Source organism: Pseudoliparis swirei, chromosome 22, assembly GCF_029220125.1.
Source record: "Pseudoliparis swirei isolate HS2019 ecotype Mariana Trench chromosome 22, NWPU_hadal_v1, whole genome shotgun sequence".
Taxonomy (NCBI): Eukaryota; Metazoa; Chordata; class Actinopteri; order Perciformes; family Liparidae; genus Pseudoliparis; species Pseudoliparis swirei.
Window position 1 is genome coordinate 4,455,528 of NC_079409.1, and position 20,181 is coordinate 4,475,708.

General features: G+C 47.2%; 1 protein-coding gene across 1 annotated transcript; it reads right to left on the reverse strand.

The window, feature by feature from the left end:
* Window positions 1-125: 125 nt before the first annotated feature.
* mios (missing oocyte, meiosis regulator, homolog (Drosophila)) lies at window positions 126-15,727 on the reverse strand. Its single transcript, XM_056444203.1, is given in 13 exon segments — window positions 126-1,693; window positions 3,473-3,602; window positions 3,824-4,028; window positions 4,747-4,899; window positions 6,024-6,182; window positions 6,642-6,707; window positions 6,959-7,068; window positions 7,071-7,127; window positions 10,105-10,359; window positions 10,525-10,619; window positions 11,465-11,958; window positions 13,260-14,120; window positions 15,637-15,727. Coding segments are annotated over 12 exon segments (2,634 nt in total). The 5' UTR covers window positions 14,079-14,120; window positions 15,637-15,727; the 3' UTR covers window positions 126-1,602.
* Between the last annotated feature and the right edge of the window lie 4,454 nt (window positions 15,728-20,181).

Below are 20,181 nucleotides of genomic sequence, written 5' to 3' on the forward strand. Positions count from 1 at the left end.
GGGAGTTCCCATGGGAGAATAATGTGTGACTCAAAATGCTTTCAAGCGAAGATAAAGAACGTACGGGGTAGAGAAACCCACGCCATCTGGGTCTCTGAAACACCATAATGTAAAAATAAACCATGTAACCTTATGGAAAACACCCCATTCAGCAGTGCTCCAATTTGTCATTCGGACTTTATTTTTTTTAAAGGGGCAAAAACAAGACAAGAAACACTGAAAGGATGAAATTCCAGCCACCCTGTACTTTTCGGGACGCTACATGGCTCGCCAATTTGTCAGCTCCACTCCAAAATAGTTCACAAAAGGGCACGCAGGCCTATGAAACCTCCCACCGGGTAGAGATCCTGGTGAAAGCGGCATACAGTAGCTCCTGTGGCCCCCCCTCCCCCAAATCCTCCTCCTCCACCTCCTCCTCCTCCCTCCATGACTAAGTGATTTAGCCAGCTCTGGTGCAGGCCGCCTCTCACTTACAATGCCTCCCTGGGTTAGTGACAGCGCGGGGAGAGTGGCAGCGAAAGAGAGAAAAAAACATTTACAATGCGGCTTACACACGGCCGGCCGGCCCCCCCCCCTTACCCCAAAGACGGCGCCCATCCTTGGATTGATGTGAGGTATGCATAGTTTTTTGGGGTTGCAATTTGGGCACCGCAGAGGGAGAAAGAAAAAGAGGGCAAGTCTGTGTATGTCGGAGGGTGTAAAGGGGGGGGGGGGGCTCAGGCTGTGTGTTCTCTCGCCCTCCTCTTTGAGTCAATAGTGTTCCGGCAGCTGAGGTTCTTTATGAGGGGAACAATCTGGAGGGTCTTGTCAGAGTGCCGAGCAGCTGCTGTTTTCTGGCGAGCTTCTTTCATGGACCACAGGCCTGGAGTGGGCTGGTGCATACAGACGAAAGCCTCCCGCCTCTCGCTCCTCATCACCCATCGCACCCCCGTCTCCAATTCCTCATCCACCCCTTCAACACTGGAAGCCCTCGCACACACGCACACACAATGCCAGATGAAGAGTGGCACAGAGGAACACGAAGAGAGCAAGAGTGTGGTTATTGTGCGCTCCACTCCATCACCCTCCCTCCCTTCCTGCCCAAAACAATACTTCCACGAGGTATGTGAAGATCCTTTTCGTAAGACAAAACACAGCACGTTAAATAGCGTGTTAAGACACAAGCCCGAAAAATATACACACATTGGCACCTGCGATAACAAGCTTTACAACCCGATGTGTGAGTGGACATTTTTGTGTTAATAGGTCACAATAAAACTAGAAAGCCTGATTCAGGTTAGATGGGAAGAGGCCGATTAAAGCCGAGCCTCTTGTATTACATTAGCGGAGCAGTAGAGTTTGCATTTGCTCCCTTTTTTTCCCATCATTGATTCAGTTATTTTTAACACACACACACACCGTCTGCCTTCTTCTCACAGGGCTCCGTTATAACATTAACTTCACGAGACTACATCTTAAGCTTGTGTGTCGCTCTCTTCAAGCAGCCGCGTCGGGAGAAGGACGCTGCTGCTGCTGCTGGCCTCCCTTTGTCCGCGGCGTGCACCGGGGGGGCTTCTGGCTGGTCGCCGCTCCTGGCTTCGCTTCCCGACGAGCGTCTCCCGTTTAGCTGCCGTCGGAAGGCACCAGGTTGCCCGTGGTGTCCAGCTGCATGCATTTACACGTGCACGCAGACACTGGGCACTCCGTGTGGTCTCTGTAGCGGACACATGAAGGTTAATGAAAAAATGATATGTATATACTACTAAAGTTTGAAAATGTCCATATTTTTCAGAGTAAAAGACTGTTTTTGTCAATGAAGATAACATTAAATGAATCATAAATACTTTCTCTACACAGTTAATGTGTAGATGACTATTCTCTGGTGTTTAATGAAGTCTCTACAGAGGTGTGTAGAGGCCCATCTCCAGTGTTCTAGTGGTACATTGTGTTATCGCCTTAGAAGACTAACGGAGGGGTAGAAAACCCTTGAAAACCCTTTTTATGTGAGCGCAGCTGAAAACAGTTACGCTGGTGAGAGAAGCTATAAAACTGGCCTTCCTTTGAGCCACAAGAAGAACTACATTAATATTTACAATAAAAATCATTATTTATAAACTTGTTAATGTCTTGACTATATGTTATATTCATCTTGCAATTAATTTGATAAATAAAAAGTGAGTTTTCATGGAAAACACAGAATTGTCTGCCAAACAAAAATATTTGAGGGGGGAGAAATTTCTCTTTTTGCCTGATACAAAAAAAGAGTTTAAAGAATTATTACTTAATTTTCTGTGTTTTCATTATTTTTTAGCTTAATAATAAAGCAGAGTTTTTTTTGCCACAGTAAAATGATTTCTACTCAACATTGCTTTAGTACACGCTACTGTTGAAGGAAAACAACGGGATCAGAGAGGACTGCCTCCAAACCACCAGCCATCCTTCTATAACAGGATCCCCACAACATTACGTACACCTTTCTATTTAAGGGATGGTGTCTCTGAGTAGAAGTGACTTTTTATAGATAGTCGAATCACTTTGCCTGCCACGATAATCGCAGAGCGATAACCTAAAGTGGGATAAATAACTCTCGTCATCTAACTGCCTCTTAACCCTTGTGTTGCCTTAGGGTCATTTTGACCCGAATCAATATTACACCCTCCCCCCGCCTTTGGGTCATTTTTACCCGATTCAATGATTCACCCTCCTGTTACCTTTATATTTACTAACATAGTTTACCCTTTGGGTTCAATTTGACGCCAGCAATTAAAACCTCCAGAAAATTATTAGAATTAATATTGTTTTCCAAGTTTAAGTGTGAGGCACTTTATGTTTGTTTGTTGACTACCGAAAGAACACCGACATTAAACATTGAATGGGGTCAAATTAATCCTAAAGCGGGGGGAGGGTGTAATATTGATTCGGGTCAAAATGACCCTAAGGCAACACAAGGGTTAAGGACATAAAGAGTTAACAATAATAATAATAATCATTTATTTTATATAGCGCTTCTCAAGGCACCCGAAGTCGCTTTACAGAGTCCAGCAGTCACACACACACAGTCATCCCGGTGGTGGTAAGCTACATCAGTAGCCACAGCTGCCCTGGGGCAGACTGACGGAAGCGTGGCAGCCAATCAGCGCCTCCGGCCCCTCCCCCACCACCAACATTCATTCACATCCATACAAACCGGGGTGAGGCTGCGGTGCATGTCTTTATGATGGTGGGGGAAACCGGAGTACCCGGAGGAAACCCACGCAGACACGAGGAGAACACGAGGAGAACATGCAAACTCCACACAGAAAGGACCTGGAACGACCGGGATTCGAACCCAGAGCCTTCTTGCTGTGAGGCGACAGTGCTAACCACTGAGCCACCGTGCTGCCAGTTGACAGAAAAAAGATCAATCGTCCTGATTTGCGCTAATATATTGGATTATTTATTTTGTTTTGGTTCCACGTATCCACACCCGAGCAGCATCCAGCGAGAGCCCCACCTGAACCAGCTGAGCATGTGTCCGGCGTGGCCGCCGTGGCGACAGTTGTGACACCAGGTGAACCAGTTGTTGAACTGAGCGAGCTTGTTCTCCCTCGTCAGGTCCCCCTTCTCCTCCGACTTCCCCGTCACTGGCGAAGAAAGAAAAAAAAAATAGAAAAAGGATTTATCCACAAGTCAATATTGGCAATCAATAAAGTTTGACTGTCGTGAGACAGATAGTCCGTCACGGCAATAAAAAAAAAAACCTAATTTAAAAAAAAAGGAACTGGATCGGGCCGATGAGCGTCCAGGTGCAACCGCCTCTGAACGCCGGTCAAAGTCCACGCCATCCCCTCCGGCGCGCGCTCACCTGGGCAGTTGGAGACGGGCGTGCCCATGTTCATGAGGCAGAGCGCGCAGCGCGGCAGCGGCTTCCTGCAGCCGGGGCAGCTGGTGACCTTCGACTTGGTGGGCGAGCCGCTGACGCCGTACTGGCTGAAGCCGCGGCCCTGGTGGGGCATCGCCGAGCAGCTGTAGGAGATGGACTTGCCGCAGAAGTTGCAGCTCACAAACACCTGGCGCACGGGAACAAAGACAAAGGTCGCGGCTTGATAAGGGGGCCGGCGAACATGAAGGGAAAGAAGAAGAAGAAGAAAAAACACAACGCGCGCACACACGCTCGCCAGCTGTCCCGGTTTGCACTGGGAGGCCGATAAGCAGCGGGGACAACGCTGCAATGATCCTGGTGTGCTGAACCGTGAATATTGGAACGGCGGCTGCGGTTTAGGGGGGGCCGAGGTCATCCTCGTGCTCGGGACACGCTCTCAGCATTCCGCTTCATAAAAGGATCTGTTTTTAAGTACTCGTGTGCTATGTGGAGCGGAGAGAACAACAGAGCAGCTCATGAGGACACAGGTTTTTAAGAGCTTGGCACAAACACCACCGGCAACCGATAATGAAGCAATCATCAAAGACAAGGATTTATGGCTGCAGCTTACCACCGTCTTCATTAATAATTTATTCGCTATTTTGCGGCTTTTAAAAACTCTAGTCGTGAATAATTTCCCAACGTCCTCGAGAGAAGCCGGAGAATGTTTGAGCTTTCACAGACGTACAATAATCAGAAGAGTCGTGTGAGAGCTCTGCAGGTCTTCAAGATACACACCGTGGAGTCTCTTGAGAAGGAACCCCTATTAACGGTTGCACCACCGCACGGCATGCTGGGTAAAGCACGCAACAATATTACCTGTTGTTACTCTACCAAACGGCATGCTGGGTACAGGTGTCCGTTACCTGGGCCAGGGGCTTGGAGCTGGGGTCCTGCTTCCCCCGGTGGATGTCGAACTCGGCCCGCGTGTGCCAGAACCGCCAGGCGTCCAGCAGGTTGCGGTAGTTTTCGATCCAGCACTGCACTCGGGGATCTTTCAGCGCGTCGCCCGGGGAACCCTGTGGGAGGACCGGCGTTACGCCTCAGCCGCACGGTTCACACGCTCACGGCGGCGTACGCGTCGGCACCGGGAAGTAGGTCACGGGAAACAAGGAGGCTCGCCCGCGCTGCACCCGTCCCTCGGGCGGAATGTGTACATGTCTGCGTAAACGTATGCGAAGGTGGCGGACGCATCGAGGCGAACAGACATCTGTTCAGCGGCAGGTGAGGACAGGAGTCGTACGACAGCGCGTTCAATACGCTACGGACCTGTTCCCCCGCTTGAGTTTACATAGCCTCCTTTATAGAAACAAGTGCGTGAGAGAAAACCACTCATTGTTATGGAAGCTGGCGATTGTGTCGCCGTGGCGGCCTTTCACAAATGAGGAGGCAAGTTTTAGCAAGAGCCTTTACGATTCATCAGAGGATGCGATTAGTCCGACAGGTGCGGGTTTTTCCCCCGCCTTTTGTTGCAGTTTTGCGTTTAGTTTATTGAGGTGAATGATTGAAGCTTTTATTTTGGGGTCACTGACTGCCACATGTTGTACTTTCAAGCAGACATCTGCAGTTTGAATGGCACAACGTACGTTTAATAGGGCATTGTTATCGCCTCACAATAAATGGCACGGGGGGGGGGGGGGGGTTGGCCATTCAGATTCCTCTATGGGCAAGTCTTTTATAACGTTATTCAAAAGGAGGGCAAGTAGGACTAGTTCATTTAACAGTAAATTCGATTTTTAAAACAAACCTTTTAAGAGAGACAGATTAACCCCAAACAAACAGTGGCCCGCTTCAATTTCTAGATTGTGTACCTCCTTGTCTCCTCCGGCCTGTGACTTCTCCTGAAATGCACCTCGAGGAGCGAAATACATCAGTAAGGATAGATGAAATAAATAAAATAAATAAAATAAATGAAATAAATAAAATAAATAAAATAAATAAAATAAATAAAATAAATAAAATATTACATTTAAAAACTAAAAATTACAAAAGAAAATGTCAAATGTAAAAAAAAATAGATTTAAAAAAAATAGATTAAATAGATAAAATAAATAAATAAAATAAATAAAATAAATAAATAAAAATCAAATTAATCAAGTTAAAAAAAGACTACGGTGCATGAATTCTGTCCGAGTCTGTATACCTTCAGCATGCAGAAGCTGGCCGTCTGGACGTCCCCGGTGCGGTCCACGTAGCTCTCCATGAGGTCCACGCCATCTTTGGTCAGACCGGTCAGCAGGATGCCCTCCAGGTTCCCCGCCTCCTTCATCTCGTTGGTCAGTTTGTCGATGTAGCGAGGCAGCTAGCGGATATTGAATAAATGCAAATCACAAATCAGAGAAGAATGTCACAAAATCAAGCATCAATATCTACAGGGTTCGTACATGTCGACCAACGGATTTCCAGGACTTTAAACTAAATTATTAAACATTTTGTGGAATCTCGGCGTATACACTAGTATATATGACACAAATGAATGGGAGACAATAGTTTGATTAAAAGAATAAATATTGATATAATAAATGTTTATTCTTTTAATCAAACTGCGTAAATGAAAATGTGAATATTACACATTTACATGACTATTCCAAAACTTTTGTGATTTCATTTATTTTCAAGGTCTTTTCCAGGCCTGGAAATAACCTTCTTAAAATTGAACGTCTTTTCCAAGTTTCCCCATGACCGTACGTACACTGAAATTAGGGAATGGTGTTAACGGAAGTGACGGCGTGTGCAGGGATTGGCTTTAGTGTGGCGTTACCTGGGCGTCGCTGAGAAACATGCAGGCGAAGGCGACGCGGTCACGCACGGCAACGCTGCTCTCAAACTGAAACGCAGACAAGAAAACATCTTTAACAGTGTCACTTTAAACGTTACCTTTGATGTTAAAATGTCAGACAGTTCTGCAGGGAAGTATTTCACGCCTCAATTCTAAGAAGCAACGAACTTAAATGTTCCAATTGTGGAGTCACATCCCTTTTGGTCTAAAGAGATGAATGTGACAGATCACATGTGAGGCGTTTCATGACTTTCTGTTATTTCACATTATTATTTCCTCGACGGCGAGAGATTCCATACCAGCACGCCGTCGTAGGCTCCGGTATCGCTGGTGAGGAAGGCGAACATGACGCAGAGGTAGGGGTTCTTCAGCTGCAGCCGCAGAGAGCTGCACATCTCCCTCCACAGGAGGACTTCTCGTCGGTGTAGCCGGACAGCGCCATGGCAACCACGTTCAGGTTCAGGTCGCCTGGGAATAAAAAGGAGGACGATAAACACGACATATGAGGACGATAAACACGACATATGAGGATGATAAGAGGACGATAAACACGATATATGAGGACGATATACACAATATATGAGGACAAAATGCACGACATACGAGGACGACATACACGACATATGAGGACGATAAACACGATATATGAGGACGATATACACAATATATGAGGACAAAATGCACGACATATGAGGACGACATACACGATATATGAGGACGATATGCACGACATATGAGGACGATAAACACGACATATGAGGACGATAAACACGACATATGAGGACGATATGAGGACGATAAACACGATATATGAGGACGATATACACAATATATGAGGACAGAATGCACGACATATGAGGACGACATACACGACATATGAGGACGATAAACACGATATATGAGGACGATATACACAATATATGAGGACAGAATGCACGACATATGAGGACGACATACACGACATATGAGGACGATATACACAATATATGAGGACAAAATGCACGACATATGAGGACGATATACACGACATATGAGGACGATATATGAGGACGATATACACGACATATGAGGACGATAAACACGATATATGAGGACGATATACACGATATATGAGGACGATATATGAGGATGATATACACGACATATGAGGACAAAATGCACGACATATGAGGACAAAATGCACGACATATGAGGACGATAAACACGGCATATGAGGACGATATGCACGACATATGAGGACGATATGAGGACGATATACACGATATATGAGGACGATATACACGACATATGAGGACGATATATATACGTTATATGAGGACGATATGTACGATATATAGATGTATGAGAGCGATGTAGGAGGACGGTGTATGAGGCAGTCATTTAGCTTTTTAGCTTAATAGAAATAAAGTTTAGAAGAACCGGAATTACTTTTTTTAAACAGGGTTAGCTCACATTCAAAACCACTTGATCTCTATTTGAGTAGATTTCTAAACTAAAGTTTAAAAAGGGAGATGGCTTCAAGCTTCATCTGAGCCAAACGAAAGCTCAATCTCTCTGAGGTAAAGCAGACGTCTGGTGTGTTTGGTTTCACATAAAACACCTTCAGTGATTTAATGCGCGAGTGGTAATAAATAATGCTGATCCGTTATCTTGCCAAGAGCTAGATTAGAAAAATGTTATAACACTCTCGTGTGTCTGCACGCCAAGTAAGAAGCTAGTTAGCTTAGCATAAAGACAAAGGGAGAAACCAAAGGGTTGTTAAAGCAACAACAAAAGAAAAGAAAAAGCTTTCAATCATATCCAAAGCACATTTTTGTAAACAAAGGAGCTGTAACATGGCTAATTAGTGAGCTTTAGAGGTGCAGGTAAATTCATCTTTTTTAAACTGGTCTACCAGGTTTAGATCGAAGATAAGCTCAGCGTCTCGTGGCGGCAGCTTCATATTTCTTTCACGCCTTCGCCTGCAGATTGTAAAACCCTCCCAGGCACATTTGTACATTTGGGATGTTTGGCTATAAACTGAATTAAATCAAATATTTTGTGGATAGATACAAAAGTTACTTTGATGATCTCGTCAAACTCTGGGCAAGAGAGAGTAAGCATTCAAAATAATCTAAAAAATCGGTTGAAAGCTGGTCAGCGCTGAACTCATCGAGCAAGATATATCTATTACTCACTTTTAATGTTTTTATTACTTACTTTTAATAGTGTGTATTACTTACTTTTAATAATGTGTATTACTTACTTTTAATAGTTTTTATTACTTACTTTTAATAGTTTTTAATACTTACTTTTAATAGTGTGTATTACTTACTTTTAAGTGTGTATTACTTACTTTTAATAGTTTTTATTACTTACTTTTAATAGTTTTTATAGTTTTTAATACTTACTTTTAATAGTGTGTATTACTTACTTTTAATAGTTTTTATTACTTACTTTTAATAGTTTTTATAGTTTTTAATACTTACTTTTAATAGTGTGTATTACTTACTTTTAATAGTTTTTATTACTTACTTTTAATAGTGTATTTCTTCATTTTAACGTTTTTTATTACTTACTTTTAATCGTGTATTACTTCATTTTAACGTTTTTTATTACATACTTCTAATAGTGTGTATTACTTACTTTTAATAGTTTTTATTACTTAACTTTAATAGTTTGTATTACTTACATTTAATAGTTTTTGATATTTGCTTTAAATAGTGTGTATTACTTAATTTTAAATTAGCTAATGTGTTTCATAAAAGTAAAAAACACAGCAGATTATCACTTTACTAGATATTGGTGTTTTAGAAGCGACTTTATTGTGTAGTTGGCAGATGTTAACCAGGACCTGAGGTCCAAGCTGCTGTTTGATGTGCTGATGCACCTTATCTCAAGCATCGCCCCATCAATCATGTTCAGAAAACATTAGAACCAAACATTTGACCTACATTGGTGGAATGTTTTGTTCCTCCAGTCACGATGTGGGTAAACAATCTTTCTCTATGTGTGTTAATCCTCAGTGGGAAAAGCTGTGCAGGAAAAGTGTTGTGTGGAAAACAAGGAACTCCTGCTGCTACATTTCTTAAATTCCTTCAGACCTCCACTTCAATTGTTGAGAGACTCTGAAGGGGAGAAACACACACACACACACACACACACACTTCGGCCTCCTAGGGCGAGGAGGGGGACCTTTTTGTGGACCGACCAGCTAGAGACCTGCTGGTCGCAGACAAATAATTAAATAGTTTGGGGTTTTTGGACAAAACAACAAGACGCCATGTTCTCCAGGACATACTGTGACGAGTATTCTTCAAACTGTTTCCTGATGTTTTACAGACCAAAGCATTACCGATGAAGCAAGACAATGAATCGGAGAGATTAAACGAGCGCGTTTGTCCTGCTTCCTTCCTTCCTTCCTTCCTTCCTTCCTTCCTTCCTTCCTTCCTTCCTACCCACTCACCCTCGTCAACGGTGGCTCCCTTGTTGAGGATCTGGATGGCCCGCCGGATGTCCAGGTTGAACAGCGCCACGGCGGCCGCCCGCTCCCACTCGCGCTCGTGCTCCAGCGATCGCAGGAAGACCTCCACGTCGATGTCGGGCCCGCGGCTGATCCAGCCGCAGAGCCGCAGGGCGAGGCAGCGCTCCTCGCTGTGGTACCGCGGCACGTCGGACTGCCGGTCCGAACCGCTCCAGCACTTGTGGCTCTCCGTTGTGCCTGGTGGGGAAGCATCCGCAGAGTATTCAATGAGCCCATCAATGTAGGATAACACCAATATGAACCATCACTATCTAACCGGGGTCCGATTCTTCCTCTCAAAAGAGTGTTTCGTCACATTGGACATTCAGCCGGTTCCGACGATCGGCGCCTCGGCTGACTCACCCGAGCTGGTCTTCACGATGTTCTTGATACCGGAGTAGACCACGGCCTCTTTGTTCCCCTGCAGCTTCAGCTCCGCGTCGTCCGCACACTGCTTCATATGTGATGCTGGGATAGGAAGTGTAACTGACTTTGACGGCACAGAACGGGGCGGACCCGAGGTGCTCCGGAACCACGATGACGACAGAACTTCACCACATTACTGAGATGCTAACGGGACCAAAGTAGAACAACGACTGCAGCTGAATCCAAGAAATCCATTTGACATTTTTACCATCGAAACAAGAATGAGTCAAAACTACAGAAGGCAAACTTTCAAGTTTAGGATATATTAAGGCTGACTGAATGCTAAATAAATTCATATATATAAATATATAAATTTATATATAAAGATATATATATACATAAATATATATGTATATATAAGTATATATATATATTTATGTCTTTATAAAAGAAAAAATAATAATAAAATACAATGTCAAATTAGAAGTCCTTGGCAGAAAAAAAACAGCAATTGTCATCGGGGTCATCTTCTTTTTATAACTATAGGAAACTTCTATACAGCGACTTTAATAATATTTACCTGCCTTAAAAATTGTATTTAAATATTAAGGTGTAAGGTCCTGGGACAGGGATGTCATGTGTGTACAGATCGTAAAGACCACTGAGGCAAATTCATAATATTGGGCTATATAAAATAAACTGAATTGAATTGAATTAAGTATAATAATACTATATATATATATATATATATATATACACAAAGGGCAAAACGACTACTCTGCCTGCACATGTGCCCAGCAGCTGTGAGGAAGGAGAGAGAAAACTCCAGAAAAGAAAGATTAAAACTCAACTATTTAACATAGGCTGAGGTGTGTGGCCGGGGTCCACCGGGTAGTTTCAGGGTGACTGTATTTCCACCTCGTCATCATCAGAAAGGATATAAAACAGATCAAACCACAGACACTTGAGCTGGGAGTCCTTCCCGCCCGCCAGCAGGTGGTTCCTCCACACCTGGACGGTGTCGTGGCCGTACCTGGACTGGGCCCTCTGGCTCATCTTGGTGGCGATGTCTCTCTCGATGGCGCCCTGCGCTCCCTCCGCTCCGTCCTCGGAGCAGTCGTACAGGTGGCGTCCGCACGCCCACATGAGCGAGGTGGTGGAGCCCCAGGCGAGCGAGATGCGCTCGAACACGGTGAAGTCGGTCATGACCCGGTTGGCCGCCGACACCACCACCATGCGGTTCTGGGAGGACGGGTGCCAGGCGAAGCTGCCGATCTGGCTCTCGCAGGGCTGCACGCTGCGCTCGATGATGGTGGGCTCCGCCTCGTCGCCGATGGGCGTGGACGTGTGCTGCATGTCGTACAGGCGGATGATGTTGCTGTCGCGCGTCAGCGTGGCCAGCAGGCCGTTACGGGTGGGGCACCAAGCCACCTGCAAGGAGGAGGGAGAAATCATCAAGAACAGACCTTTGAGAGGGGTTCATTGTTTGTTATGCATGTTTGGTTTGTGAGACTGGTGTCGACACATCAAACCAGGGTTCATACCCATGTTGACCAATGGATTTACAGGACTTTTCCATGACTTTAAACCAAATTTCCATAACCAAATATGATGTGAAATCTCAGTGTACACATGATTGAGAGACAGTAAGAAGAATAAATATTGATATAAATGTTTATTCTTTTAATCAAACTGTGTAAATGAACATATGAATATAACACATTTTCATGACTTTTCCAAAACTTTGGGGATTTCATTTTTTAAGGACTTTTCCAGGCCTGGAAATAATCATTTTAAAATTCCATGACTTTTTCATGGCCTTACCATGACTTTAAACCAAATTTCCATAACCAAATATGATGTGAAATCATATGTCATTTGTCTCTCATTCATTTATTACATGAATGAGAGACAATAATTTGATTAAAAGAATAAATATTGATATAAATGTTTATTCTTTTAATCAAACTGTGTAAATGAACATATGAATATAACAAATGTTCATGTCTTTTCCAAAACTTTGGGGATTTCATTTTTTTCAAGGACTTTTCCAGGCCTGGAAATAACCATTTTTAAATTAAATGACTTTAAACAAAATTTCCATAACCAAATATGATGTGAAATCTCGGTGTATACATAAATGAGACAATAATTTAATGAAAAGAATAAATATTGATATAAATGTTTATTCTTTTAATCAAACTGTAAATGAACGTATGAATATAACAAATTTCCATGACTTTTTCAAAACTTTCAAGGACTTTTCCAGGCCTGGAAATAACCATTTTTTAAATTCCATGACTTTTCCAGCTGTTCCATGACCGTACGAACGCTGCCATACGCACGCAGCAAAAAGCAACCGCTACGTTTTTAAATGGAACCTCATATCAATCGTTCTTTTTATTTTATAAATATTGATATAAATTATTTACACACAAGAAACCAACTCCTTTTCCAGGTTTCTCAGGACCGTACGAACCCTGTTAAACATCTGAATACATTCATTCATCAAGAGTGCCTACTTAGCCACGGTTCTATTAATATTATTAATACAGCCACTTGTTCTGTAACTATAACCGTCTTGGCGTAGAAAGAAAAAATTAAAAAGAAATATAGCCCTCCAGGTTAAGCGGCAAACAATTAACACCAAAATCACTATTATTTATCTAATCCGTAAAACACAATTATTATTAAAAATGTAACATGTTGCTCCTCAAAGAAAGGCTTCCTACCTTCGTGAGCGGCTTGGGCTGCTCGGTGAGCGTGAGCACGGGCTTCTCAAACTTCCTCAGATCCCAGATGGCCACCTGGCCCTCGAAGAAAGACGCCACGCGGTCGTGGACGTGCGGGTCGACCGTCACGCCCTGGACGGCCTTGGTGTTGACGAATGTCTTCTGGCTGGTGTTCCTCAGGTCAAAGATGGCGAGGTTCCGGTGCATGCCGGCCAACAGCAGCTTGGGGTCCCGGAGCAGCCAGCAGAGGGACAGGCAGGCGTCGTTCTGGCCCAACTCGTACAGCGGCTTGGTCACCACCGCGCTCGAGTCCAACTCCGCGAACGGGAGGCGGATCTTCTCGGCGGCGACGGCGGCCTCCGGGGCGAACTTGCTGCTGATGTCCCAGATGAGGACGGAGAAGTCGGCTCGGTGCTTGTCCAAGCCGGCGGCCAGCAGGTTGCTGTCCACCGGGTTCCAGGCTAAAGTGTTGCATTGCCGGGCGTGCTTGGGCACGAACTCCTTCCCCACCAGCTCTTTGCACGCGGTGTCGTGGCTCGGGCCCAGGCCGGCGAGCACCACTCTGCCGTTGGCCTGGCCCACGGCGAGCAGACACTCCGGCTCGGCCTTCGGGTACCAGGCCACGCATTTCATGTAAGGGGTGTCGGAGTTGATGGCGAGCAGAGTGGCGGCGGTTTTTTCGGAGAGCGGGAGAGCGCCGGCCTTGGTCTCTGAGCCGCCCGCGGGCCCGATGCGGTACAGGCCCAGCTCAGAGTCACAGATCACGTAGCGGTCCGGGTGGTGGGGCGACCACAGGATGTCCGGCTTGGAGCCGCTCATCACTCGGCTGGACGGGGCTCGACGGAACCGGCCTCCTCAAACCTGGAGATGGACAGATGGCAAAGAAAAAGCACGTGAACAAGTTACATGTACATAGACAAGTACAAGTACATAAACAAGTACATGAAGAAGAAGTACATGTACAAGTACATAAACAAGTACATGAAGAAGTACATGTACAAGTACATAAACAAATACATGAAGAAAAAGTACATGTACAAGTACATAAACAAATACATGTACAAGTACATAAACAAATACATAAACATGTACAAGTACATAAACATGTACATAAACAAGTACATGAACAAGTAGAAGTACATAAACATGTACAAATACATAAACAAGTACATAAACAAATACATGTACAAGTACATGAACAAGTACATGTACATAAACAAATACATAAACAAGTACAAGTACATAAACAAGTAGAAGTACATAAACATGTACAGGTACATGTACACGAACATAAACAAGTACATGTACAAGTACATGAAGAAGTACATGTACATAAACAAATACATGAAGAAGTACATGTACAAGTACATGAACAAGTACATGAAGAAGTACATGTACAAGTACATAAACAAATACATGAAGAAGAAGTACATGTACAAGTACATAAACAAGTACATTAACAAATACATGTACAAGTACATAAACAAGTAGAAGTACATAAACATGTACATAAACAAGTACATGAACAAGTATAAGTACATAAACATGTACAAGTACATAAACAAATACATGTACAAGTACATGAACAAGTACATGAAGAAGTACATGTACAAGTACATAAACAAATACAAGTACATAAACAAGTAGAAGTACAAGTACATAAACAAGTACATAAACATGTACACGAGCAAGAAGAAGTACAGACACATGTACATGTAAATAAACAAGTACATAAACATGTACAAGTACATGTAAATAAACATGTACATGAACAAGTACAGAAACAAGTCTGTGTACAAGTACATAAACAAATACATGAACAAGTACATACCCATTTACATGAAAAAGTACATGTACTAGTGATATTGACAGCAAAATGCACATGCAGATGAGAAAGTACATGTACATAAACATGTACTTGAACGAGTAGCTGTAAATAAAAAAGTACTGGTGGTATTGGCACACAAAAAAACATGGTGAACACACTTGTTGTGTTTAGCATATTTGTATTGTACATTTGAATATGTTTGAATGATGTCTCGTATTATTGCATTGTGTTTATATTTTTATTTTTCTATTAGTTATCTTACTTGGCAATAAACAGTTCTGGTTCTGACGTCACCTCTAACGTGTATGTCAGCTAAAAACGTCCACGCTGAAGATTTCAACCGAAGGCCAAAGAGCTAAAAGACCCACGTGACGTAAACGACCCAGATAAAACACTACAGTCCAAAGTTTGTTGACATGCTAACGAGCTGAGCTAACGGGTGAAGGGCGAGCTCCTATAAAAACCGTGGAGCTCGCGCGCATTCAAGCTAGTTGGCGGTAAACGCCGTTTTCCGAGACGTCACAATATTCACGAAGCTGCGTCACTTACACACGTGCAGAGTTTAAATGAGCCGGGGAATCGCGATTTGTCGGGCACATGTCGAGCAGAGGGGACACTCCGAGCTCCTCTGATTGTTGTGTGTTACACCAAAACACGTCCGTGTGGTTGAGAACCTCAGATGCTCTAAATGGTTCCGGTCACGCTGCGGTTCATCCACCAGAGGGCGCCGTAACCAAGAGTGCGTGTGAGAATACACAGAAAGGAGAGCGATGGAAATAATTTAAATATTTTACATGATCGATTAAGATTTAGCAGATTATTTTTAACATATTATTTCCGGAAGGTAGCCAGTAAACACGGATCTGTAGGCTATAAATAAGGTTAATTTCTGCACTAGGAATCACAGCACATCTGGTGTTTGCATTAATGGGCGAAAGTGGAAAAGTTAAACAATCTAATTTGGGACTTTTACGCACAGCATCCGAACTATCTGCAGGTGCAACTTCCCAAAACACAAAGCAATGACTGTGTTAATCCTCCAACTGTAGTCCGTCCATGAGAAGAAGAACAAACACTCCAATGCTGCTTTAATATGCGTACAGAGCAGTGAGTTAGTGATTGATAGATAGATAGATAGATGGATAAACTGCTTCATCTGAAAGGATGGAAATGTCTCTGAGGGGAAACCTGAAGGTCATTTCTTATCCACATCAGGTGGTGCAGGTCTGACGTTGGGATCCTATGGGCGTAGCCGACGCCCAGTAGGAGTCACTAACCCTAACTAAACATCTGGCTGACATGTAAAAGTGAAATATTTGACCCTGCTGACCCCGGTGGTGTCACAGCCCCTGAACACACAGTCCACGGCCCGCTGTTGATATTGATACCCAGACATCACAGTCTCTCTCCCCGATATGAAAAATGGAAGTGGTGGAATTTGTCCCTTTTTTTTCATCTTTGCACTCATGGAATGTGAATATTGGATTGGTGCCTCCCCCCCCCGCTTCCACCCCCTCTGCCCCCCCCCCGCATCCACTCCCCTCTGGCACCTCCACCCCGCATCTACTCCCCTCTGGTGCCTCCACTCCCCCTCTGGCACCTCCACCCGCATCTACTCCCCTCTGGCACCTCCACCCCGCATCCACTCCTCTGGCGCCTCCCCCCTCTGGCACCTCCACCCCGCATCCACCCTCTGGCGCCTCACTCCCCCTCTGGCGCCTCCACTCCCCCTCTGGCACCTCCACCCCCGCACCCACTCCCCTATGGCTCCTCCCCCCCTCTGGCACCTCCACCCCGCATCTACTCCCCTCTGGCGCCTCTATCCCCCTCTGGCACCTCCACCCCCCGCATCCACTCCCCTCTGGCGCCTCTATCCCCCTCTGGCACCTCCACCCCACATCCACTCCCTCTGGCACCTCCACCCCGCATCCACTCCCCTCTGGCACCTCCACCCCACATCCACCCCCTCTGGCACCTCCACCCCGCATCTACTCCCTCTGGTGCCTCCACCCCTCTGGCACCTCCACCCCGCATCCACTCCCCATGGCGCCTCCACCCCCTCTGGCACCTCCACCCCGCATCCACTCCTCTGGCGCCTCACTCCCCCTCTGGCACCTCCACCCCGCATCCACTCCTCTGGCGCCCACCCCCCTCTGGCACCTCCACCCCCACATCCACTCCCCTCTGGCACCTCCACCCCGCATCTACTCCCTCTGGCACCTCCACTCCCCCCTCTGGCACCTCCACCCCGCATCCACTCCTCTGGCGCCTCCACCCCCTCTGGCACCTCCACCCCGCATCCACTCCTCTGGCGCCTCCACCCCCCTCTGGCGCCTCCACTCCCCCCCCTATGGCACCTCCACCCCCCGCATCCACTCCCCTATGGCGCCTCCACTCCCCCTCTGGCACCTCCACCCCCGGATCCACTCCCCTATGGCGCCTCCACTCCCCTCTGGCTTCTCCACTCCCCCCCCCTCTGGCACCTACACCCCCGCATCCACTCCCTCTGGCACCTCCACCCCGCATCTACTCCCTCTGGTGCCTCCCCCCCCTCTGGCACCTCCACCCCGCATCTACTCCCCTCTGGTGCCTCCACTCCCCCCCCACTGGCACCTCCACCCCCGCATCCACTCCCCTATGGCGCCTCCACTCCCCTCTGGCACCTCCACCCCGCATCCACTCCTCTGGCGCTCCACCCCCTCTGGCACCTCCACCCCGCATCCACTCCCTCTGGCGCCTCTCCCCCCCTCTGGCACCTCCACCCCCACATCCACTCCCTCTGGCACCTCCACCCCGCATCCACCCCTCTGGCGCCTCCACTCCCCGCCCTCTGGCACCTCCACCCCGCATCCACTCCCTCTGGCGCCTCACCCCCTCTGGCACCTCCACCCCACATCCACTCCCTCTGGCACCTCCACCCCGCATCCACTCCCCTATGGCGCCCACTCCCCCCCTCTGGCACCTCCACCCCGCATCCACTCCTCTGGCGCCCACTCCCCGCCCTCTGGCACCTCCACCCCGCATCCACTCCTCTGGCGCCTCCACTCCCCCTCTGGCACCTCCACCCCACATCCACTCCCTCTGGCACCTCCACCCCACATCCACCCCTCTGGCACCTCCACCCCGCATCCACTCCCTATGGCACCTCCACTCCCCCTCTGGCACCTCCACCCCGCATCCACTCACCTATGGCGCCTCCACCCCTCTGGCACCTCCACCCCCACATCCACTCTCCATGGCGCCTCCACTCCCCTCTGGCACCTCCACCCCGCATCCACTCCCTCTGGCGCCCACCCCCTCTGGCACCTCCACCCCACATCCACTCCCTCTGGCACCTCCACCCCGCATCCACTCCCCTATGGCGCCCACTCCCCCTCTGGCACCTCCACCCCCACATCCACTCACCTATGGCGCCCACTCCCCTCTGGCACCTCCACTCCCCACATCCACTCCCCTATGGCGCCTCCACTCCCCACATCCACTCCCCTCTGGCACCTCCACCCCCCACATCCACTCCCCTATGGCGCCTCCACTCCCCACATCCACTCCCCTCTGGCACCTCCACCCCCCACATCCACTCCCCTATGGTGCCTCCACTCCCCCGCCCTCTGGCACCTCCACCCCCACATCCACTCGACGGAGGCGGTCGCACTTTTCTCCCCCTCTCCTCCCCATGACCTTCCCCTCGCTGCTTGGCTCTCTCGTCATGTCTTGTCTGTCTCTATACTTGTGAGACTCTCTCCGCATCGCTCTTCGAACTAAAAACCATGGACGTAATCAACTGGTCCTTAAACGCAATTGACACCATCTTCTCGACGAGAAGCTCGGGTTCGGGGAACCTGCCTGTCCTGCTGGGACGAATGTTGCTGGATACACGATGGACGCGATGGGCTAGGCGGGTCTTGTGCTTAGCACCACTCTCCGTGGAGGACGTAGAAGACATCTACATATTCGAACTTTGATTACAGGATTTCTGCTGTTTGGATTTGGCGCTGCCCTGGTTTATCGGAAAATTAAGGAACGGTGACAGCCGTTAAAGCCCCTAAGGCTGCCCGACATGATTGACGCTGGGCAGAGTTGTTGGCACTCAGACTTTGGCATTAAACCGTCAGAATGACAACATCGTGGAGAAGCTGACGGCTCTGCAAATGAAATTGGATCGATTTGAAATCCTATTGGCAAACGGGAGGAAATTGGAGGAATAGTGGGTGCGCAAAACTGAATTGCAGCTACTGGAAGACCAAACAATCCCAATCTTATCTGCTTCGGCTCCTCTACCAGGACGGGCCCAAGGCCGTGACTGGAACAACAACTCCCGAAGATCACTGGCGAGACTCTCTCATTCCCATTCCTTCCCCTATCCACAGACACCTGTGGTTGTTTTCTCCCAGGCCCTTCAAGGCCATCTCCATGGCAACCACCATCTTGTGGACTGAGAACTTTGTCTGTTGTGGACTGGGGGAGGACGATACACCGGGCCATTCACACACGAACTTAACAAACTGAAATGCACTCACTACCCCATCCCACGCCTTCGCCTGCTTTGCCCCCAGGGTGACAGGACGGGGTTCATGTCCGCGCCCGTGACGGCGATGGACCCTGGCTGCTTGTCGGTGCTGGTTACCTTCTGCCGCCAATGACGGGGCTGTCGCCCAGTCTTTGGATTACCTCCTCTCCCTCCCTTCCTACTCGTTGCAAGTCATGTCTAAGATGTATGTGCTTATGTGCAATGGTGTTTTTTGTTTCTCCTGCTCCCACACTGTACCCCTCTAGGGGCATAGTCGGGGGGTGGCTTTTTCTCGCCTCTCTTCCCTCATGTTATGCTGTCATCTTTCATCCACCCTTTCCTAGATGGCGCCATGGACCGGTGTCTTGGTGCCTTGTGTCTTGCACCTTCCGCCAAAAAAAGTTCCTCGTTTGTTTGTGTTTTAATATGAACATTCTTTGGCAATAAACCTGTTTCTGATTCTATGGCGCCTCCACTCCCCCCCCTCTGGCACCTCCACCCCCGCATCCACTCCCCTCTGGCGCCTCCCCCCCTCTGGCACCTCCACCCCCGCATCCACTCACCTATGGCGCCTCCACTCCCCCCCT